At 42.4% G+C, this 25,029-nt stretch overlaps 1 protein-coding gene across 5 annotated transcripts in view; it reads right to left on the bottom strand.

Annotated features, from left to right (window-relative positions):
• FUT8 (fucosyltransferase 8) overlaps positions 1–25,029 on the bottom strand; it is a 2,643,272-nt gene that overhangs the window by 1,087,712 nt on the left and 1,530,531 nt on the right. For all 5 annotated transcript variants that reach the window (XM_044073921.1, XM_044073918.1, XM_044073919.1 and 2 more), the window contains one exon: positions 17,067–17,503. In XM_044073921.1, the coding sequence (XP_043929856.1) occupies positions 17,067–17,269 (203 nt within the window). In that variant the 5' untranslated portion in view covers positions 17,270–17,503. The remainder of the gene's footprint in view (positions 1–17,066; positions 17,504–25,029) is intronic.

Genomic DNA, 25,029 nt, shown 5'->3' with positions numbered 1-25,029 from the left:
ACCATATGAGAAGAGCACTAAAAGATGTGAAACTAATTGTACATTTTGTATATTTATACAGCAAGGTGATAGATTTTATTGCCCTTATTTAAAGATCATCATTAAAACCAGTGCAGGGGGTGACTAACACTACAAAAGTAATTTACAGGGCACAGTGCAATGAATGTGATGCATTATATGTGGGCAAGACTGTAAATAAACTCAAAAGCATAAGATTTCATGTCATCTGTCAGAAATCCGCTCTGGATGTAAAAATAATGTACTAGACAAACACCTTTCTCTTCATAAAAGACACACAGGTTTTAAGTTCCAGATCCTGGATCGCATAGACATAGGTGATCTTGAAGGAGACATCCCGAATATTCGGGAGAAACATGAACTCATGTGGCAATTAAAGCTGAACTCTTTTAGGAAGCCTGGACTAAACTACTACTGTTCAATTAAAAGTGCACTGGAACTTAGAAAACTGCCACATTGTTTACATGACTAATTGTATTTCATTTTATTCTACAAATTGGTTTTAAATACCATTTTAAATCAGTTGAAATTTAAGTGTATATTTTGTTTCCATCATCATACATACATTTTTTCTTATTTTTATTATTTTTTTTCTGGTTATTTTTTCCACTTTATTCAAAATGATGTGTAATAACAATACTAATTATACAATTATATATATATTTTACAGATTGTTTTTACACAGAATTGAAGAAGTCTAGAAGGACGAAAGCGATCTTTGTAACAATAGGTTATGAAAATAGAAATTGATTTTTACAAGCAAAATGTATATTTATATATTTATATATATTTTTTGATTGCCAAATGAACTAAGGTGGATATATTTCCAGCCATGTAGTATATTGTTTTGGATAAAATCACAGACTTAATAATCTACTTAATAATCTGGTTAAATAAGAGATACCACATCATTATACATTTTATTTAAAGTACATAAGGATAATATATTATTACGACAGCTACTAAGTAGGGCAGGACCAGCTCGAATATCACACTGATGGGGGAAGGGATGTGAATTTAACATGTGTACCAATAACACTGCTTTAGAGCACAATTAGCCACTCCCATGCCTGATAAAATGTATATATGTGTGTGTGTGTGTGTGTATATATATATATATATATATATATATATATATATATATATATATATATATATATCTATATTTAGAACGCTTGTTTTACTTGGATCGCTTGTCTGTGTACTTAATAAAGGATTTTCGACTGGAAACAGACTGCCTGCCTTGCTTGGATTACTTTTGAATACGTAGTAATGCTGTACAATTATATTTTCTATTATTTTTTGTTTTGTTTTGACTTAAGAGGAGTTTAAGTTCGCTACTTCTACTACTATTGTCTGATCTGATTAATATACAGTGATTAACTAGAAATATATGGACTGAACATCTTCCACACAAAGACGTTTCTTACACGGTTTTATTTTTGGACCCACTACACTTTAGTGAGTTGTTTTGAGACTTTGGGGATACCACGGAGATTACTTGTTTTTTGAAGCTCCTTAGTTACTGACCCAGGATAGTGGGAGATGACACATTAACTGGTGGCAGTTCAGTGGGATATTATCTGGATGTCACACCACTATTTGAGATCTCTTTTGGAAATGCTGGTGATTGTAAAGAAAGTTGACATTGGTTGGTACAGTATTGTCCATTGTGTTGCAAGCACCCATCGTAAAATTCTCATGTGAAATCTGGCTAAAAGGACTACAGATACAGCTGCCGCAATGGATCCCAGGGCCTGTAGAATCAGGCATGCCAATACTTTTTTGCTGCTGAATATCTTCACGACTTGTGATCTGACTTTCTGTAGTCTCAGTGGGGGAAGAGAGGCTATTGTTTTTGTGTTCAGGACAGATCCTATGAACTCTAAGGTGTGAGTTGGTTTGAGGCAAGATTTTTCGTAGTTTATGGTTATCACCAGATAGAAACATGTCTGGAGAACCTGCTCTCTTGCCTCTAACAACTGGTGCCTGGTGGGAGCGGTAATAAGCCAGTCATCTAAGTATGGAAACACCTAGATACCAGCAGTCTCAAGTGAGCCATTACTACTGCCATGCACTTGGTGAACACCCTGGGGGGCTGTGGTGAGACCAAAGGGCGGAACTCTGAATTGATAGAGTGGCTCCTAGCTGGAAATGGAGAAACCTTTTAGCTTGCCTGTCCATCTTTATATAGCAGTACGCATCCTAAATGTCTACTGAGCACATTCAGTAGTCCTGTTCCAAAAATGGAAGAATGGACTGAACCGTGACCCTCCGGAACTTTGTTTGTCAAACTGACTTGTTCAAAACACTGAGATCCAAAATTGATCTCCAGTCCCCTGTCTTTTTTGGCACTACAAAAGAATCTTGAGTAAGTTCTGGATTTACTCTAGTCTGGTAGGACTTCTTGGATGACTCTCTTTCTAGCAGTTCTTGAATTTGTAGTACTGCTTATTCCCTCTGATCAGGTGGGACATCAGTGTTTCTTTTCCAAATGGGGGTGGAAGGGAAAATTGTATAATATAACCTCTGGAAAGGATTCTCTACACCCAGGTATCTGATGTTATTTCTAGTCAGGCTGTCTCATGCAGGGACAGTCAACCCCCAACTGCCTCCATAGGAAGACAGTCAGGCCTCCTTTCAGGAGCAATGAAAGGATTTACAAATGAAAGAATCTCTGTACCCTTGGTTTTGTGGGCGTCCTCTGCTGCAAGGCTGGTATCTTCCTTTGAACTTCCCCACTCTGCCCCTGGTGAACCACCTTCACCTGTGCCGTGAAAAGACCCTTGGGACTTTTTGAACACATCTTTCCACTACTTCACTGATTCCTTGAAAAGGATCATGGAGGAGTGGAAAAATGTACACCCACACAGACAAGGTCTTTCCATCTTTCTCACACCTAGACAAAGTCTCTAACTCTAGGGCCAAACAAGGATGTGCCGTCAAAGGGAGCACTGACAAACAAAGGCATGAAGGGCTCTGTAAAATCATAAAAGCGCATCCAGATGCATCTCCTGATGGCAACACCTGAACCCACTGTTCTTGTCATCCCTTCGGCTGCATGAGAAGTGAGCCTCACGGGCGAGTTGGATATGGACTGTACGGTAGCCAAGTGAGAGGCAACAGACTCCTGAACCTCTTCAGAGATTCTGAAAGGGTATCTGAAAGTTCCTTAATCAGATCCCACTACAGTCTGGTGAGATGTGCCAAGAAATTCAAGGACAGTAAAGCAGTGGTCATTGAAGCATAAACTCACTTCCCAAACCTATCCATCTCCAGAGACTCCTTGTTGGGTGGATGGATAGAGGAACTTTCTTCAGTTAGTTCCTTTTTTTGTTGCTGTTGCTATGACCATGGCATCAACAGGCAAACCTTTCGACCAGAATTGTTTATCCACTGGAGCAGTGATAATTTTGTCAGGTCTCCAGGGAATCAGCTAAACTGTGTCAGGGGCCTCCATGTCCACTGAGCCATCAACTCAATGAGCTCAATGGTGTGTGCAATTACCCAGGAAGTAGATGGGCAGATACCAAACATCCGTATGTACACAGACTCCTCAGACAAAGGATCACCGGACTTCCAATCCGCTCTCTGTTTTAAGATTTCTAGAATGTTTCCAAAGGAGACATCATCAGGAGGTGATCTAGAGGATCCTTCACCCTCATCGAAGTCCGAAACTTCTGTGATAGATTCCTCCAGGGAATCCAAGTGCTTCCTCTTGCACTTCTTAGGGACTTCCTCAGTGGGATCTGGGAAAGTAACAGAAGAAAAGGGTATTCCCTTTTGGGAATCCGGAGGTCTTCGTACTCGTTGTCCTTGTAGAAGCAACAGTGAACGTAGGTGTGACAGGGATGTGTGTTCTGAGTAGGAAGGGGGTGACTGCTACAGTCATATCTCTGTCCATAGCCTTGAAAGCTGATCGAGCCAGAGAAGGAAAGGATCCCGGATCTGAAAGAGTAGGTTTGGGAACCAAGGTCACTTCCTGCTCCAAACTGATCTCTCTCAAAGCAGAAGCTGGAGCTGAGTTGATACATGCCAAAGCCCCAAAGTACAGAGAAGGCATGTAGGAGTCAATTCTAGCCCCTTGGAACCGATAGGACAGATACGGCCCCGAGAGGTCTCTGGTTCCAATTGAACCGAAGACCTCAGAGCAATAAATCAGTTCCAAACATAACGATATCTTCAGGCACCAGGCAGTTCAGAACCATAGTCTTTAAGCCTTCATGTGAAGTTAGAGGAGGAAGTAAAGGGGGAATAGCTGAAGAATGGAATCGTTGACCCATCGGGGAAGGAACAGAGGTGGATCCGGTCATATCTTGCCTCCAAAGGATTTTTCTCACCAGTGTCTCCACATGGTCTTCAGTTAGACTTTTAGAAGAATGGGCTGACATCACAGAAGGCAATTTAAGTTTCTCAGAGAATGTTGAAGGAAGTCTCTCTGGAAAGGGGTCAATGCAGGGTGAATAACTTGTTCTTGGAAGAAATATTTTTGTCATATCCTGTAACTGTGGTGTCGGATCCGAGGATCTTGGCACCAAAGTTTGTCCTTGACCCGGAATTTTAGGATATAAGTCAGTTACCTTTAGTTGACTTATGTTAATTCTCAGTTTCAATGAAACAGTCAAAGCCAATGTTTGTGACTTTTTCCTGTTGGTTTCAAAGGCGAAACTGGAACCAATCTTTTAGTCTTTTTTGAACTCGGAACCAAATGAGATAGCACCAATAAACTTCTTTTCTTTGTCTTCTCAAACTTTGGAAGAAGATGATGATGGACTGATCAAATCAGATTTGCTTTTGGATTTTTCTTCAGAAGTGGCTTCAGATATTGCCTCATTGAAAGATGAAGAAAGCAGGTCTTTTAAGATAATTTTTTTTTTCCACTCCACAAAACTCGATGGCTAAAGGAGTGACAAACAGAGCAATCCTCCTGAAGATGGAGGGGCCCAAACAGTAAATACAAAGAGTGCATGTCAGAAAAGGGCATCCTATGGCCACATTTCTGACTATGTTTAAATCAAGCTGGACCCTTTTCCTTTTCTGTCATATCTTTTCTAGACACACACACACACACACACACACACACACACACACACACACACACACACACACACACACACACACACAAAAAACCTGAGGAAAATACAGAATTTTTTTTATAGGAGAGAAAAATATATAAATATCAACAATGATAATAAACTACAAAAAGTGTAGGAGGAAAATATCAGCAATAATATTTAGAAAACAATGAAGTGTAGGGAAAGGGAAATAAACAATAGTTTTTAGAGTACTGATGTACAGGAAAGGCAAATAGGATGAGGAATTTTATGAATTATTCAGAAAAATATAGGAGGATTGAAAGTTAAGAGTTGAATATACTGTATAAAAGGAATCACTTATCTGAGCGAGAGAAAATAGCACAACTTCTAACACGAAAAGCGGCAAACAAGATCCGAGGTAACTGGGATAAAGTACATGGTCAGTAATGGATAAGCTTGAGAGTTTTTTGATTACCAAGAGCTATGGTAGCAGCTGAGTCAGTTCCAACCCACGGGATGAGGACAGAATGAAAACTGACAACATCAGATCCTTTTTATTAATACACAAGATATGAAAGGAATAAAAACATACAAATTGATAAACTGTGTGTGGATTCTAAAATTTATTCTCAGACAGCAGTGATTAGTCACAGCATGAAGTTATGGGAAAGAGTAGTGGAAGCTAGGTTAAGAAGGGATGTGATGATTAGTGGTCAGCAGTATGGTTTCATGCCAGGAAAGAGCACTACAGATGCGATAGTTGCTCAGAGTGTTGATGGAGAAGCACAGAGAATGTCAGAAGGAGTTGCATTGTGTTTTTGTAGACTTAGAGAAAGCATATCACAGGGTGCCTAGAGAGGAGTTGTGGTATTGTATGAGGAAGTCAGGAGTGTCAGAGAAGTATGTAAGAGTGGTACAGGATATGTACGAGGGTAGTGTGACAGCGGTGAGGTCTGCGGTGCGAGTGATGGATGCGTTTATGGTGGAGGTGGGGTTACTTCAAGGATCAGCTCTGAGCCCTTTCTTATTTGCAATGGTGATGGACAGGTTGACAGACGAGATCAGACAGGAGTCACCGTGGACTATGATGTTTGTAGATGACATTGTGATCTGTAGTGAGAGTAGGGAAGAGGTGGAGGAGACCCTGGAGAGATGGAGATATGCTTTAGAGAGAAGAGGAATGAAGGTCAGCAGGACTAAGACAGAATATGTGTGTATGAATGAGATGGAGGATAGAGGAATGGTGAGGATGCAAGCAGTAGAGGTGGCGAATTTAAATACTTGGGGTCAATAGTTCAGAGTAACGGTGAGTGTGGAAGAGAGGTGAAGAAGAGAGTACAGGCAGGATGGAGTGGGTGGAGAAGAGTGTCAGGAGTGATTTGTGACAGACGAGTACCTGTAAGAGTGAAAGGGAAGTTATACAAGAGGGTAGTGAGACCAGCTATGTTATATGGGTTGGAGACAGTGGCATTAACAAAAAGGCAGGAGTTTGAGCTGGATGTGGCAGAGTTAAAGATATTAAGATTTGCCCTGGGTGTGACGAGGGTGAACAGGATTAGGAATAAGTACATTAGAGGGTCAGCCCAGGTTGGAAGGTTTAGAAACGTTGGTTTGGACATGTGCTGGTGAGGGATGCTGAGTATATTGGGAAAAAGATGCTAAGGATGAAGCTACCAGGTAAAAGGAAAAGAGGAAGGCCTAAGATAAGGTTTATGGATGTGGTGAGAGAGGACATGCAGGTGGGTTGGTGTGACACAGCAAGATTGAGAGGACAGGAAGAAATGGAAACAGGTGATCCACTGTGGCGACCCCTAACGGGAACAGCCAAAAGGAGATGATGATTCTCAGACACAGCAGATTATAGATATATTTACAAAATCTTATGCAAAACAGTTTGGCTCAACAAAGGAGGTGATAAGTTGTGCTAGTGATATCCAGATAATCACAGAAACTGGAACCAAATTAGATTATATTGAAAAGGAACTGTGCAAACTGGATTAAACCAAAGCTCAGGGAGGTGATGGAATTAGTAATAATGATCCGAGAATACTTCAAGCAAGAACTTACCGTTACAGCTATTATTTACTAGGTCATATAAATATGGATAAATTCTACAAGACTGGAGACATGTGCTTATTAAACCTGTCTTTAAGGGAAAGGGGAGTAGGACAATCCCAGAGTCATACAGACCCTTAAGTCTACTTTCATGTAGTGGAAAATAATGGAGAAGGCAATACTAGATAAGTTACTGTCAGAACTGGACCTGTAACATGATGTCCTATAACAATTTAACAACAGCTATGAATGAAAATATGCTGTGACGTAATGTATACAGATTTAACTTCAGCATTTGATATGGTCATACACAAAACACTGATCAGTTAATTAGAACTAGGTATCAATGTACTCTTGATAAGATGGGACAGCTGCATGACTTACAAACAGAACATGGCAAGCATCATACAGCAACTGGACAGGTGAAATTCTTGGTTACAGTCAGTGTGTCCCACAGGGCTCTGTCCTAGGCCCTTACATGTTTAGATTGTATCTTTCAGACCTATTTTTTTTCTCTGAGGTGTTGTACAGTCTATATGCAGATGACCTGAAATTGGGTGAACTGATTACGTGTTACAGATCATAGATCATAGATTAGAACTAGGCTAACTGCCCTCATGGGCCATTTTAAGCCTGTGAGAATCAAACCCTACCCCTTCTGTTTCTAAGGCAAGCACCTTAACCATTACACCTACCTCCCACCCTTAAGAAAATAACTTGACTAAACTGACTATTTGGGCACAGGAGAACACTATGCTGATAAATACATCAAAAACTAAGTATATGAAATTTGGGAGGCAAATTGGAAGGTGAATATGTAATGCAGCACACAGTGATTGAAATGGTAGATTCATTTAAGGACCTGGGTACATATGTAGATCAAGCTTTGAGTTTTTCTAATCATACCAACCAACTGCTTAATGATAGCTACAGAACTAGGTATAAAAGGATTTATAAAATCTAGGAAATCAGAAATGAAGAAGTCATTGTTTGTTAGTTACATTAGACCCAAACTTGAGTATGGAATAACAATATGGAAACTTAAAAAAAAAAAAAACAAGCATGAGTAAACTGGAAAGAATACAGTAGAAATACACCAAGGGCATACATGGATGTGAAAACTGAACTTATTATGAAAATCTAAAATATCTGAACTTGTACAGTGCCTCATAGATAACTAAGAGGAGATCTTATTCAGGTATTTAGGGCTTTTAGAGACAACTACCTCTGGGAATGTTTGGGTTTATCAATAAGTACTACAGAATCATCACACAACCCATGTAGAAGATTCTACAGGAATGAGAAGTGCACTAACTGGTTCTCTGACAGAGCAGATGATGCATGGAACAGACTACCAAATTACATTAAATCAAGTACTAGTTTAGATATTTTTAAGAGCAGGCTGGGCACTGGTTATGGGAACAAGTGTAATGCCTGTGCTTGAAATATTTGTATGTATGCATGCATGCACTTCTGAAAATGTTATCTACCATCTCACCCCATGAAACAAAAGAACCGTCACCTGGATTGTACTGTTTGATTATTTTTAAACTGTCACCTGGATTGTCTTGTTTGATTATTTTTTAACAGATCATCATTTGCAAGCCCTCCTGACGCCAGTTCCGTTATCTGCACCACTTCAACAGACTTGCTTCCTTCCTTGCCCATTGAGACAGCTACATGCTGCTTATTTTTAACATGCACCACACAGGAATCTTTGATCACATTCTGAAATGCCATACCTAACAAATTCTTCTCCAAATTCTCACTTTCTATCTCCAAATTCTCTACAGCTTCTCTGTCTCCTCCTCTATGTTGCAGCTTCCCTTAGGTGTCTTTCTTGATACTGCAGGAGCCCTCCGGCTCAATCAAGCAATTCCAAAAGGGATAGTACAGCAGTGCTGTGGCCAAATTTCTCCTAATCAATACGAATAACAACTAGAGTCTCGCCTAAAAAGAGGCCATTGACAAAGTAGAACTAATCCAGTAAAAACACTTATCACTGCTGAAGCTGCTGAGGGAAGTGAAAGAAACTGCAAGCAAGACCTTCGACAGACCACCACAGCTCTGGTGCTAACACACATAACTTTAATGAACGTATTAAAAACACTGAGTGGCAAAAGCTGTTAAAAACAAAGAAAAGCAGGAGTAAATTCAATACCGATAAGCGCTTTCGGCTAAAATAGCCTTTCTTCAGATAATGTAACCTCCAACCATATTGAGCCTACCCCCAGCTCGTGATTGGCTATCTTACTTTGAGGATCAATATGGTTGGAGGTTAAATTATTGGTTGTCAAAAAGGATGTGGCCCTATTCCAAACTCGAAATTGGTCACTTGATTTTTTTAAATAGATTTTGAAGCAGGACATGAATTATGATCTGAAGATGGCTATTTTAGCCGAAAGAGCTTATCGGTATTGAATTTACTCCTGCTTTTCTTTGTTTTTAACAGCTTTTCCCACTCAGTGTTTTTAATATGTTCATTAAAGTTATTTGTTTTAGCAGCAGAGCCATGGTGGTCTGTCGAAGGTCTTGCTCGTAGTAGAACTAATACAGTCAACAAAGTATAAGTAAATAAAAAAAAAAAGTTCAAGCTTATGCTTGTTCACCATCCTGGGGCAGGATTTTTTTTAGGACAGGACTTTTTGTGTTACTCACCAATTTACCTTTCAGCAGTAAACAAGATGCAACAATGTCTGCAACAAGAAATGTGCTTTGGGTAACACAGCTCCCTGAAATTCCTGTCTGCTGATAGATCCCAGTCTTCACCAAGGGGTTTGTCAAGAAGTACAAAAACTACCACCCATTCCCCAAGACAATAATGTGGGCCAATAGCTGTTCAATTCCTTCTGGATGTCTCACACCAGTTCCTCAGACATATCCATATTATCAAAACTAAAGACAGGACCTCCAATATAACTCTCAACCTTCCATCTCTAAAGGCATACAGGATAGTTAAAAGGAGTTAAATTACAGTTGATACAAAAAGTTTACACCCCTGTTAAAATGCAAGGTTTTTGTGATATAAAAAAAAAAGAGACCACAATAAATCATTTCAAATCTTTTCCCACCTTTAATGTGACCTATAACCTGTACCTGTAACTGACTGTACAGTTTGATTGAAAAACAAACACATCTGTTAGGGGAAAAAATATAAAAAATAAAAATAAAAAAAGTACAATACATTGGTTGCATAAGTGTGCGCACCCTTAAACTAATACTTTGTTGAAGCACCTTTTGATTTAATTACAACATTCAGTCTTTTTGGGTAGGAGTCTATCAGGATGGCACATCTCGACTTGGCAATATTTGCACACTCTTCCTTGCAAAAGCGCTCCAAATATGTCAGATTACGAGGGCATCTCTTGTGCACAACCCTCTTCAGGTCACCCCTTAGATATTCTATTGGATTTAGGTCTGGGCTGGGTCATTCCAAAACTTTAATTTTCTTCTGGTCAAGCCATTCGTTTGTTGATTTGGATGTATGCTTGGGGTCACTGTCGTGTTGAAAGGTGAAATTCCTCTTCATCTTCAGCTTTCTAACAGATGCCTGAAGGTTTTGGGCCAAAAGTGACTGGTATTTGGAACTGTTCATAGTTCCCTACACCTTGACTAAAGCCCCAGTTCCAGCTGAAGAAAAGCAATCCCAAAGCATGATACTGCCACCACCATGCTTTACCGTGGGGATGGTGTTCTTATGGTGATACCACTTCTCTATAAATATTAGCAATCTTGTCTGAACCTAATTCTGTGTGTGCTGGAGCTTTTCTCCCTATGACTATTATCTACCATTTTGTATAATTATTTAGCAATCCTTGTATGTACCCAATTATCTGTACTGGAGCTTTTCTCCCCAGGACTCCATTGAAAACGGGTTCTTTTTGGCCCAATGGACTATCCTGGTAAATCAACTGCAAATAAATAAATAATAAATAAAAGTGTTGTTTTTGCGCCAAATGTACCTTTTGGAATTGTAGCCAAAAAGTTCACCCTTGGTCTCATCAGACCATAACACATTTACCCACATGCTTTTGGGAGACTTGATGTATTGCTTTGCAAATTTTAGCTGAATCTGGATGTCTTTCTGTGTAAGAAAAGGCTTCCGTCTTTCAACCCTACCCCATAGTCCAGACACATGGAGAATATGGGAGATTGTTGTGACATGTAGTACGCAACCAGTACTTATCAAAATTCCTGCAGCTCCTTCAGTGTTGCTGTAGGTCTCATGGCAGCCTCCCTGACCAGTTTTTGTCTAGTCTTTTCTTCAATTTTTGAGGGACATCCATTACTTTGCAATGTCACTGTTGTCCCATATTTCTCCACATTCTGATGACTGTCTTCCATGGTATATCCAATGCTGTGGAAAAATTTTTGTACCCTTCTTCTGACTGATATCTTTCAACAATGAGATCTCTGATGGTTTGTAAGATCTCTGCGAATCATGGCTTTTGCTGTAGCAGGCAAATGGGTAAATGTCAGGAAAATCTTACTAGGACAGCTGAACTTTATTTGGGGTTAAGCAGAGTCTCTAATTGATGGCAGATGTGTACCTAAAAAGACTGAATGTTGTAATTTAATCAAAAGGTGCTTCAACAAAGTATTAGTTTAAGGGAGTGCAAACTTATGCAACCAGCGTATTGTATGTTTTTTATTTTTTATATTTTCCTCCTAACATATTTGTTTGTTTTTCAATTGAATTGTACAGGGTATAGGTCACATTAAAGGTGGTAAAAGTTTTGAAATGATTTCTTGTGGTCTCATTTTTTTTATATCACAAAAACCTGGCATTTTAACATGGGTGTGTAAACTTTTTATATCCACTGTATAATTATAATAACTTCTTTACAAGAAGTTATATGATTCAATATTATTTCCATGGACATCAGTTAAATTCTTAACACTGAATGTGGAACAGATCATTTCAGTGTCGAAGTGAAGAACATGGACTTTTTAAGATTCAAAATGAGGAATGTACTTTGCAATGAGGTATAGCTCTGTGAATTTTCCCTGTGTCATTAGGTCAGAATAATGGCACGCTAGTTAGAAAAATATGAATTAGGCTGTACCTTTGAAAACGTGCACAAGTCTGCACTGATGTCACAGTACCCCATAAGTGACAGTGTACAGGACTGGTCATTCATCTCCCACCTATCAATGAAGGAATGGCCATATATATCAGGCATAACTTGTTCACAGACCCACAAGGCCTGTGGAAAACGAGGAAAGATGGTTAAACTATTTCTGGCTCCGTAAAGTCTGCTCTTCATTTTTTCCCTTAGAACTGCTCTACTTGTAATCTAAACAGTCTATTCTCTATCTGTAAAGCTCAGCACTTGTTCCTAAAGCATTTTTTAGTCAGGTAAAGCACTTCTATATTATACAAAGTACTTCACTAGCTTAAAACCCCCTTGAGTACCCACTTCCCTATAGGTCCTTTCTGACTCAGTTACACAGCAAACTTTTTCATTTCTTCTAGCATGTCAAAGGGTCAGTTGCTAGCGTCCTCTCCTGCTCAGCTGGTGAATCTGGGAATATTGAGGCAATGTTACAATTGCCTCATGTACACAGACAACCCTCTCCTCCTCCCACAAAACACAAATACATGCAAGAGATGCAACTATATAGCCAAACTGGAGGCTGAGCTCTCTCAACTCAGGACTGGCAAAACCAGACAGGAGGAGAAGGTAACCACACACAACATAAACCTAGTCTGACATAGAACTATCACAACTACAAATCAAACACAAACACACAAAGACATACTCGGAGGCACTGATCAAAAATCTACCAAAACAGCAGAGGCCTCCAAAGCAGACACCCAAACAACTGCCACCTCATGACATAACACAAGCAACACATAGATCACAAAGTCAGTGTGCAAATCAGTCACAGCCCTTAAGGCCAAACACAATGCCAGACACACTTGTCATAGGTGACTCCATAGTCAGACACACTGACGTCCCACTCACCAGACTGAACAAGGAGAGGGTCACAGTAAGCTGCCTGTCGGGCGCTAGAATCCGCCACATAACACAAGCACTCAGGTCACTCCACAGCAAGTACAAGTATGACTCAGTCATTGTCCATGTCGGTGTGAATGACCTGAGACGTACCTCCCTGGATTACAGGAAAAGAGACATAAAGGAGCTCTCAGATTATGTAGCCCAGGCTGGTATGACCCTGACCCTGAGCAGTATCCTACCTTCACCAAGAATGATGCCAAAATACAGGGACAAAATGATCAGTTTTAATAACTGGCTTAATTTCTGGTGTCATTCTAAGGGGATCCAATGTCTGTCTGCCTGGAATGACATGCTTGACAAGCCATGCTGCTTCGCAAGGGACGGCTTGCACCTGTCACCCCTGGGTTTCCGGATATTGGCAAAGGCTCTTGCCACTCCCATAGTACCTTTTTTAGACAAGGCTCAAATTCTAAACCCACCGCCCTAGAAAACAATAATGGAAAAAACTAAGGGTAATGCTGCTCAATGCCAGAAGTCTAAATCTCAAGATGCACGCCTCAAGCCCTCCTCAGTATGGAGAACATCGATGTCTGTGCTGTGACTGAAACCTGGTTCAAGGCTCCTGAGAGCACCCCGGCACTATCAGGTTTTACCTCATATCATGCGTTCCGGCCCCAAAACCCGGACCGTACCACAAAAGGAGGGGATGTATCCATATTCATCAAGGATACCCACACCTCCAGGCTGGTGGCAACTCACGAAGCATCAGAGACCATTCAGGTGCAATTAACCATAGGCAAAACTGCTCTACAGTTTGTAGCATGTTACAGGCCACCGTCTCAAACTCAGGAACCCCACACAGCCTTCCTGAAGACACTGGAGAGTATAAATGTCTCTCCAAACACCATCATATTGGGTGACTTCAACTACCCAAACATAGACTGGGAACATTACTCAAGCCCCAATACCCTAGCCCAAAGGTTCCTGGAGTTCATAAACTCAAATGCTATGGAACAACTTGTCACCATTCCCACAAGAGGTGAAAATATACTAGACCTGATCATCACAAACATGGGGACAAAATGCTCCACACCGAAGTATATCCCTCATTGGTGAGATCAGACCATAAACTAATCTCACTGGAGATCCACATCCCGCCCCCACCCCCAACAAAAAAGACCACAGTGAAGAACTTCTCAAAAGCCAACTTCACACTTCTTAAGACTGGTGTGGTATCCTTCAAGGCCCCTGAGCCATTGGAAACCATAACCCACGCTGCTGAATCCCTTACAAATGCTTTCTATGAGCACCTCCAGGATTGCATGGATCAAGCAATCCCAAATAAAATCAAGACCCTTTCCACCAAAGGCAAGCGCCCAATCTGGTGGACCCCAGCCATAAACAAACTTTACAACAAGAGGAGAAAGCTTCTACAAGATAGAGCAAAATCCCTAAAAGGGAAGACATCTCTGATCAATACTAGTAAAAAACTATGATCACTCATAAAATCATCCAAGGCCAACTTTGAGAGAAAAATCGCCAAGGACTCAAAAGACAATCATAAGGCCTTCTTTAGCTATGTTAGAAATCTGGGTGGAAACTCCCAGATATGCTCAGAATTAGTCCAAAATGATACAATCACTGAACCCACTGAACCCACAGACATTGCAAACATACTGGCAGACAGGTTCAGTGAAAATTTCTCCTCCCCCAAAATGAGAAATATCTATCCCAGCAGAATGTAGCCTCCCAATCATCTCAAATGCCCAGGTGAGAACTGCTCTCTCTAAAGCTAAAAACACAGCATCAATGGGACCAGATGGTGTCCCCGGCTGTGTGCTACACGAACTCAATGAGGAACTAAACCCACACATAAGGCTGCTGTTTAATCTTAGCCTTACCACAGGATATGTACCCAAAGAGTGGTGTACGGCAAATGTGGTCCCACTCCACAAAGGTGGTGCTTCTACGGACCCTGGTAATTACCGCCCCATAAGCTTAACAAGCCTGGTCTGCAAAGCTATGGAGAGGATCATAATGGAACTCATAAATAAAGACATAGGGGACCTACAGACATTGGATCCTACCCAATTCGGCTTTGTCAAGGGCAGATCATGCCTCTTGAACTTGGTCGACTTTTTTGAAACAGTCACCAAGGCCATTGATGAGGGTAAGGCAGTTCACACAGCCTACCTTGACCTTGCAAAAGCTTTCGACACAATACCCCACTCGGGTATCATAGAAACGCTCACCAGTTTAAATGTACACCCATATGTCACAAGATGGGTTGCAAACTGGCTCAAGGACAGAACCCACAGGGTTAGAGTTGCTGGTGCCATGTCAGACTCCAAGCCGGTCACAAGCGGTGTCCCACAGGGCTCAGTCCTGGGCCCCCTCTTGTTCGGCATCTACTTTTCAGAAGTGCAGGCAAACATAGGGGGATTGTGGCTGACAAAGTTTGCAGATGACTGCAAACTGGGCGCCATAGTTGAAAATCCATCAGACACAGATATCCTTCAGAGAGGTCTCATAGAAATGGATAACTGGTGCCAGAGCCATGGCCTTAAGCTAAACGCCAAAAAATGTATAGTCATACCCGTTGGTAAAAACAAGGTAACCCCAAGTTACCACATAGGTGGCAATCCATTAAGCACAGAAGAGGTTATCAGGGACCTGGGGACCCAAGTTGACAGTAACCTTTCTTTTGACACTCACATTGCCAAAGTGGTTAGGAGGACCTTCTACATTGCCCACCTGATTATGAAGGGATTCACATCCAGATCAAGGGAGGTCACTGTTCCCCCTGTACTCTACACTTATCAGACCAATGATTGAGTACAATGCCCCATTTGGAATGTATCTTACCCGACACCTGCAGCAACTGGAAAGACCCCAAAAGTTCCTCACCAAAAGGATAAAGCGGCTCAAAAATATGCCCTATGCTGCCCGACTGAAGAAACTCCAGCTCTATTCAGTCGCATACCGTCTGCTCAGAGGTGACCTGTGCCTGAAATACAAGGCCATGTCCAACCCGGAATTAATGGACATGCTCCACCTCAAAAAATCCAAATCCACCAGAGCCACAAGAGCAAGAGACTTAAACCTCAACACGGATATAAATAGGACGTGCTGGAGGGACAGATTCATCACCCAGAGACTCCCTATGCTGTGGAACAGAATCCCGGTCCATGTGAGACAGAGCACCTCGCTGGCTCTGTTCAAGAGGAATCTTGACCAGTGGATGGGAGATCGTAGGTTTACCCCGGGGATCATCTCTGTATCACTGCTGGACAGAGGCACGGCAAACTAATGGGTATAGTATTCTTCAACCTAAGGGGTGGTGAAAGCCACACAACTCTGGCTAGGCTTATAAATGCCCTAGGGCAGATAGCCTAGTATGAACCTATGAACCTATGAAAAAATCTACATATTACATTTTCAAACAAAAGGTATAAATTGCAGTGAACACTCCTGCAAGAGATGGCTATCAATGGAAATGACACAAGACCATGCTTACATGCCACTACTGATGGCACAGCATGTCTGCAGGTGGTACATGTTACACAGCCACCGTGGAAGACACTTCTACTGGTAATGGTTCTATACCTACTGCCTACTGACCATGGTAACTGTGAAGACCATGCAATCATATCTATGATTACACATTTAAACTAACTTACAGAATACACAGTGATATGAATTTCACTTTAGTAAATAAAAACATTTCAGCATTGATACAAATTAATTCAAAAACTCTAGATCTTCCATACAAATGAAGTTTTAAACTAGAGATCAATTATTTCATCAACAAATGCACAAATATCATGGTTTTCAAAATGTGTTTCTCAAGTATCTGGCCACTTCATAATGATGGAGATGGTAAATTATTAAGGGATTTCCTTTTAACATTTTTTTAAGATCTACATTTCCAATGTTCAGCACAACCCTGAAAGTCTGCCATTCAACAACTGTGAAAATTCCAAGCTCTGCCTACCTGAGTGACTCTGCCATTCGCCTCAGGTCCTCATTCTGTTGTTTTAAGCGCTCAAGCTTGGTGAGTATCTTAGACAGTTCTCTGCTGGAGCGATCTGGATGATCACTGTCTCTTACCAAATGCCCACCAATATAAAATAATAATGTTCCCCAAGCAAAAAGAATAAGCATAATCCATCGCCAGGAGCCTGTCCATGGCCGCATCTTCAATTGTTCGACTCACTCTAAAGATCCTCACAAACAAAGGGAAGGCATAATGCAAATCCCAGGTTTGTGTACACCTGGACCACCAGTTCTTTCTTGTGTATATCCTTCTTCAGTGCATGCTGCTTAAAACAAATTTTAATCTCCGTTTTGTACTGTTAACCCCTGTGGGGGGTACCGTCTTGTTATATAGACAACAAAATTAAGGGCAAGTGTTTTTGTGCTTCACTTTGACTGTACAAAAGAAAAAAAGAAAAAAAAAACATCTTTGAGCAAATTAGCAATATAACAAATTTACTAAATCCATGACAGAATACAATGACATAATTAAGATGACTAGCTAAATACTGTGCAAATAATTGCAAATTCTCACCTCTACAAACATTCCCAGATTAAAAAAACACTGAACTCTCAAGTCAAAACCAAATGAGCAGACAGCAAAGCCAGAGTACTGAACTACTTGCCAAACTGTATTACAGACTTACACTGGGGAGGTATAAAACAGACAAGTTGGAAAGTTAACCGAAACTGTGATCCAAGACAAGGAATTACTGATCTAACAATTGAAGAGGCTACTGACAAGAAATTCATTTGCAAATAAAATCTACATTAGTGTGTACTGCACATACAAATCTGGGACATGCCCTCTCTTTTGTAGAGTGTACTTTGCCAAAGCTGTTACCATAATGTTTAACTGGCACATGAAGGTACCTTCCCAACAATTACATTTCAAGTCAGTGGAGTAAGTAATGCATGGAATAGGAAGATTACACAAACATTAGTAGAAAACAAGAAACAATGACTTTTTTTTGAGACCACTACTAGAGTTCATAAAATGTGCTTATTAGCTCATGGCTGATGGCTCTCTGCCCCTCTTATTACAGGACTTTACCTTTCCCAAATTCAAGTCTGTTGTTTTTTATACAGGGTTTTCCACCTCCTGAATTCATAAGCATTTTTTTAATTCATATTCATATCTATGATCACCCCTACACCCCAAAGTTATGTTCAGCAGGTTTTTTTTTTTTTTTTGAGGTCACCCCAAATCCACCTCCTGAATTTATTGTTGATGATCTTTATCCTAGGATACCTTCACCCACCATTGATTAAAGGGTGACACACGGTCTTTACTGGTGGCCCAAAACTCCATTGTTTTGATGACTGTTCCTTATATCAGTTTAATGTCTTTGTGGTTTTGTGTCTTCTCCCTCTTCACTAGGTACTCTGGCTTCCTCTCAGATAACAGCTATGTCTTGGCAATTCAATTTATTTGTCTTACAGACTATCTTTGTGTTTGCCATTGATATCTGGTTCATGGCTGGAAAAGGTGCACTGCATCAGCAAAGTTTTCCATACCAGTTGTGCAATAAAAATAATGTCTATGTAAGAGCTAATCACACTAAAGCTTAGTACTAAAAAAAAAAGAAGTTATGTCTTACCATAACTTTCCATCTGTGTAATTGATCCTCATTCAGTCATTACGTCTGGGTAGTCAGGCTCCGACCTCGGAACCGAGCCAGACATCTCCCAAGCTTGCGCCAGCCATAAACTCTCGAGCTAAACTCTTACCCAGAATTCCCCTCTCCCTGTTATCTTAGATTGAGTTGGCAAGTCAAAAGAAGGTAGAGGCTACCTCTGGTCAAATGACCTAACGGACCCGGATGGTGAGATCCACTATAAGCCTCAGGAGGGGGAAGGAGGGAGGGTCGTAATGACTGAATGAGGATCAACAACACAGATGGAACGGTAAGACATAACTTCTTTATCTGATGTTGTTAATTCTCATTCATTTCTTAAATCTGGGACAGAGTCCTCGGCTACCTTTATTCCTGGGTGGCTCTCTCATGGAAGGACATTCCTGAGCACCATTGAACCAAAAGAGGCTCTTCCTCTGGAGGCCAAATCCAATTTGTAATGGTTGATAAAGGTATGAGGTCTAGCCCAAGTTGCAGCTGCACAAATGTCATGTAAAGAACTCTAGTATGGAAGGCAGCATAAGTTGCTACCGACCTTGTGGAATGAGCCCTTATGGCTTTAGTTAGAGGGATATTGTGCTCTTTGTAAATAAATGTTACACAGTCTTATAACCATTTAGCCGATGTGACCACAGCACTTCCTAATCTAGGTCCAGAATAGGCCAAGAATAACTGATCTGATTTGTGAGAAGCCTTAGTTCTGTCACAGTAGAAACAAATTTGCCTGTGAATGTCTAGTGTACGTAGGCAATGCTCTCCCCTGTTAGAATGATTGGGAAAGAAAACTGGCAATTCAATGGTTTGGTTAATGGACATTTCAAAGATCACTTCTGGCAGAAAGGAAGGATTACTTCTTAATGACACTATCTTTATGAAAGGTCAAGTAGGGCCGCTTGATGCACAGAGCTTGGAAGTTCAGAAATACGTCTGGCAGAAGTAATGGCAACCAAGATCAAAGTTTTCCATGAAAGAAACTTGAGGTCGCATGAAGAAGCTGGTTCAAAAGGTGACTGTCCGAGCTTGCAGGACTAATGACAGGTCCCGTGGCTGGGCAGGTTCTCTAAATGGGGGTTTCAAATTATTTACGCCTTTTAGAAAGGTCTTGCATAATTTGTGTGACATAAGGGAAGACTCTTGGACACCATTGTGAAAATTAGATATTACGGCCAAATTAACTCGAATGGTAGAAGCAGAGAGGCCAGACTGGAATAAATTTGACAGGCATTCCAGTATCACCAGCACCGTGCTGAAATGGGATATATCTGCTTTTCCTTCAGTCAAATAGTAAATCTTCTCCACTTGCTGAGATATGTATTTCTGGTGGAAGACTTATGAGATGCAATAAAAAAAGTCACAAGATCATTCTGCCCGGCAATCACAGGAAGTGGAGGAGCCAAACTGTGAGCTTCAGGCTGTTCAAGTTGGGGTGAATCAGGTTCTGCGGATGGGAGATCAACTCCAGAGTTGCATCGAGAATCTATGGTTGATCTAGCAGATGAGGCCATAGAAAGGGGAACCAAATTTGACGAGGCCAATATGGCGCTATGAGGATTACTTTGCTCTTCAACCAGCAGGCTTTCTTCAGGAACTGGGGAATGAGGGGAAGCGGGGGAAAAGCATAAAGTAGACCCGAGGGCCAATCGTGGACTAGAGTGTCCCTGGGTGACTGTCCCCGAGGGGGAATCAGGGTGAAGTAATTGCCGCATTTGTAATTGATCAGGGATGCAAACAGGTGCAGCAAGGGAAACCCCAGCGGTTGAAAATCTCAGATGCTACTAAAGGACCACTCGTGAGATTGTAGAATGCATCTGCTGAGTCTGTCTGCTATCACGCTGGAACTCCCAGCAATGTTCGTTGCGATGAGAAAGTGGTTGGTAGCCATCACCCATTGCCCTATTCTCATGGCTTCCCGACAAAGTGGGTAAGATTTGGTTCTGTCTTGTTTGCTGACGTACCAGACTACTGCCATGTTGTCTGATTGTATCGCAATAGTCCCAGATGGCAGTAGGGGGACTGAATGCTTGCATTGCTAGAAGCACCACACTTAGCTCTAGGACATTTATATGCAGATGGGTCTCCATTTCGGACCACGTGCCCTGGACTGTCTTTCCCAGAAATAGACCCCCCCCCACCCCATCAGGGAGGTGTCCGTGGTCACATTAGCCTTGGGCTGTTAGGGGGTAAAGGGGTGAGACCATTGTGATGGGTTCTGTGACATCCACCAAATTAAGTCTTGTTTGCACCTTTGGATTACCCGAATCTTGGATGATAGAGGGTACTGAAAGGGATACCACTGGGTGAGTAGTAGCCATTGTAGAAGCTTCATGTGGAACCTTGCAAGGGGTACAATAGTGATGGAGGTTGCCATAGAACCCAGCAGCTGGAGAACAGAATGTGCCATGGATTTTTCTCTTGAAAGGATCGGTATGAGTTGCTGTTTTATCCTTAGGATTCTGTACTCTGGAATGGATGCTCTGCAGTTTTTAGTATTCAACAGGACACCAATGAATTCTATGGACTGAGATGGGGTCAGGTTGGATTTTTGACAGTTTATAGTTATGCCTAGCCTTCCTGCAATGTGAAGAGAGTATGCCAAGGCTGCTTCCAATAGAGGTCTGGTGGGGGCGGTAATGAGCCAGTCGTCTAGGTATGGAAACACCTGGAATCCCTGTAGTCGCAAGTGAGCTGTGAAGACTGCCATACACTTTGTGAACACTCTGGGGACTGTAGAGAGTACAAAGGGCAGTACTCGGAACTGGTAATGACTGGCTCCCGCACAGAAGCGAAGGAATCTTCTTGATGGTCTGTCCACCTTTATGTGACAGGACGCATCTTGAAAATCTATAGAGCACATCCAATCGTCTTTTTCCAAGAGTGGGAGATAGACTGAATTGTGACCATCCAGAATTTCTGTACCTTTACAAACTTGTTTAATACACTGAGACGTTATCTTTTGTACTCAAGAGTCGGTGGTAATGGTGAGCCAGGCAGAAGGGTACAAAGAGAAACGACCCTCAACCGCTTTCAGAGCAAAGCGGTTGGGCCGCTCTTCGGGAGCACTGCTAGGATTGGCCAGAGAAGGAGTCTCTGGAACCCTGGTTACGTGGACCTCCTCTGCCCTGAAAGGGGCATCTTCCATATGAGTTTCCCCCTCTGCCTCTAGGGGAGAAATCGGCTTGTGCATCAAGGGAAGAACCTTGAGACTTTTTGTGCCACATCTTCCCGCTCTTCTGGTTTCTGGAGAAAGCCCGTTGAGGGTAACAGTAACGGATGCCCACAGCAGCAAGGGTCTTACCGTCCTGTTCACATCTAGCCAGTGTGTCTTTCACCTTGGGTCCAAATAACGAAGAGTCTTCAATGGGAGCATTCAGAAAGGAAGCCTTGAAGGGTTCCACGAGGTCACAAAGGCGCATCCAGGCATGCCGTCTCATGACTATGCCTGCACCCGCTGCTCTAACTGCTCCCTCTGATGCATGAAAAATCAGATGCATGGAGGAGTTAGATACTGATTCAAGGGTGGCTGTGAGGCCACTTTGTCACGGACCTCATCAGACACAGCTCCGGCCAAAGTTTCAGACAGCTCAGAAATTAAGTCTCTTTGAAGCCTGGTAAAATGTGCCATATAATTCAGGGACCTAACTGGAAAGGTCGATGATGCAAAGGTACACTTCTCTAATCTGTCCAGTGCCCGGGACTCCTTGTTGGGTGGATGGGCAGTCTGGCTCTCTTCTGCCAGATCCTTTTTAGTTGTGGCTGCCACCATCATGGCATCTACTGGAAGACCTTTGGACCAGTGGGGGTCAGTATCTGGAGGGGACAAGATTTTATCTGGCCTCCGGAGAATGGCTTCAATGGTGACGGGAGCCTTCCATGCACGCTGCACAACAAGCCGGACAAGTTCGTCAGCAGGTGGAGTAACCCAGGAGGAAGGGTCCGGGCACAAAAGGCCTGCAGGAACACAGACTCTTCAGAGGTTGGGTTAGAGGGCTGCCAGTCACCTCTCTGTTTAAGGATTTCAAGGATATCTCAAAAGATAGGGCGATCAAGGGGACCCTTCCCCATCATCAAAATCTGTGTCTTCCATGAGGGACTCTTCTGAGGAGTCCACGTGTTTCCTCTTACACAAACGCTTCTGATGAACTTCCTCAGAGGGAGATGCTGGGGAAGACAGAGCAAGAAGGGCCTCCTGTGGGAGTGTATCCTGAGGCCCTTGTGCCCAGTGTACGCCAGGGGTGGCTTTTGTGAGTTGCGGCCCAGAGGAGGACGGAAAACCTGGTGGCACAGGATCGCCTACATTGGCACGAGCCTTCTCCATAAGTTGGAAGGCTGGTCCACCTAAGGAGGAGTGGGAGCCTACAGTCACCCCTCGCTCAAGAAATCCAGCCTGCAGACTAGGAGTCTCCCGATGGCCATGGGACACAGGGGAAACCGTGCCACAGCTAGCATCCTGAGAAGTGACAGGAGTAAAGTATCTATCCTGCCAAAAAGGCAGCTGCGGTTCCTTAGTAAGGTCTAAAAAAGGAGCCGCAGCAGGGGAAGTCTGTGCTCTAGGAAGGGGCTTAAAGGCTGAAGATGACAGAGGAGAACAAGTAGGGATCTCTGAGGAAAAATGTTCCCCTCCAAGGGAGGGATAGGTCTTGGGAGGTGGGATTCCTCTAGCCGAAAGCAAGTGGTCCACAATGCGTGCCACATCATGTTCAGAGAAGCTTCTAGTGGATCTCATGGACATAGCTGGAGGGGGAGTAAGGTCTGTCTAGAGATGGAGCAAATTGAGAGCTCACAAAGGGGTCTTTAAAAGGAGAATAAGTCATAACAGCAGGTAGGATAGGTCTGCACCAAAGGCAACAGTGTTGTAATGGCTTGTACTACTGGTGTCTGCACCAAGAGAGTTGTCTGTGCCGAGAACAGAGTCTGCACCAACAAGGTTGGTGCCGTAGCGGTAACAGGCACCGTAATCGGTGTCGAGAGAGTCTGCGCCGACCAAGGAGTACTCAGAACCGACTGGAGAGTCGGTGCCGAGAGCACTGTCGGGTGCTGAAGAAGGTACAGGTGCTGGAAAATCCCTAGACGTCGTAGCAGTCTGCATTGACTGTATGGTCGGTGCCAATAAAAGGGTCCGAGCCGAGAAGCCCCTTGGTTCCAATGCTGTCTGAAGCGCACTCAGTGCCGTAGTAGGAGTCGGTGCCGACAGCTTCAGAGTTGTACATCTCGGCTCCAAAAGCCTCGGAGCTGAAGAAGTCCGTTCAGAAGACGACAATTTAACTTTCTTTGGTTTCGGTTCCTGGGGATCCCCAGCGGGGGACGAAGGAAGAGACTTAGTCTTCATTAGGTTGTCTTTCTTTCTATGGGAGCTAGGAGGAGATGAAGCCTCCAACCCAGAAATAGCCTCTGTAAAGGGGGTTTTCATAACACCCTTTAGAATAAGTTTGTTTTTCCTCTCTAAGAGGGTCTGGGATGAAAAACTGTTTACAAATCCCACAAGGTGGGTCGACAGTTAATTGAGGTTCACCCAAGCAGTACACACATAAGGCATGTGCATCTGAAGAAGGTAACTTGTGGCCACAACTAGTACACCTCTTAAAGTCCGGACATCCTTTCTTTCTGCCATGATAGGTTAGAAAAAACAGATAGAAGGAAATAAAAATGGAAAATAGAGTACCAGCTATGGTACAAAGAATACCCGAAGGTACCAATGATGGCAAAACAGATTCCAACAAGGTAAGAAAGAGGGTAAACATGTAAAAAATGGAGTCGCTAGATGCAATATGGTAAGAGACAACTATACAAATAAATTTCCTTGAAGAAAGGTAAATTTCCGAGGTAATAAATCAAGAAAAGTAACTTGGCTCAAGAGCAATGGCTTGACACGACTGAATGGCGATGCAGCAAACGAAATCTGAGGTAACAGGGAGATGGGAATTCTGGGTAAGAGTTTAGCTTGAGAGTTTGTGGCTGGCGCGAGCTTGGAAGATGGCCGACTCGGTTCCGAGGTCGGAACGGACTACCCAGACGTAAGGAATGAACGAGGATTAACAACATCAGATGTTTCTTCTCTGGATTCTAGTGACAAGAGCTTAATGACCAAGAACAAATGGATTACAAGACAAAAAACAATTTGTCTGCAGTGTTAGTAAAAAAGAAATGATGTACTCACCATAACATTCCACTTGAATTGTCGACGTTTCATTTCACTGCAGATGTGGGTTCAGATCACCACGGATCCGATTCAGCCATTAGCAAGCTCGTGGCAACAAAAAAGCTCTTGGGTACCTCCCCCTTACCCAC

The sequence above is a fragment of the Protopterus annectens genome, chromosome 6.part0 (genome assembly GCF_019279795.1).
Source record: "Protopterus annectens isolate FY-2018-M chromosome 6.part0, PAN1.0, whole genome shotgun sequence".
NCBI classification, from domain to species: Eukaryota; Metazoa; Chordata; order Ceratodontiformes; family Protopteridae; genus Protopterus; species Protopterus annectens.
The sequence above is the reverse complement of the archived record's forward strand: the minus strand, read 5'-3'. Positions and strand labels throughout refer to the sequence as shown.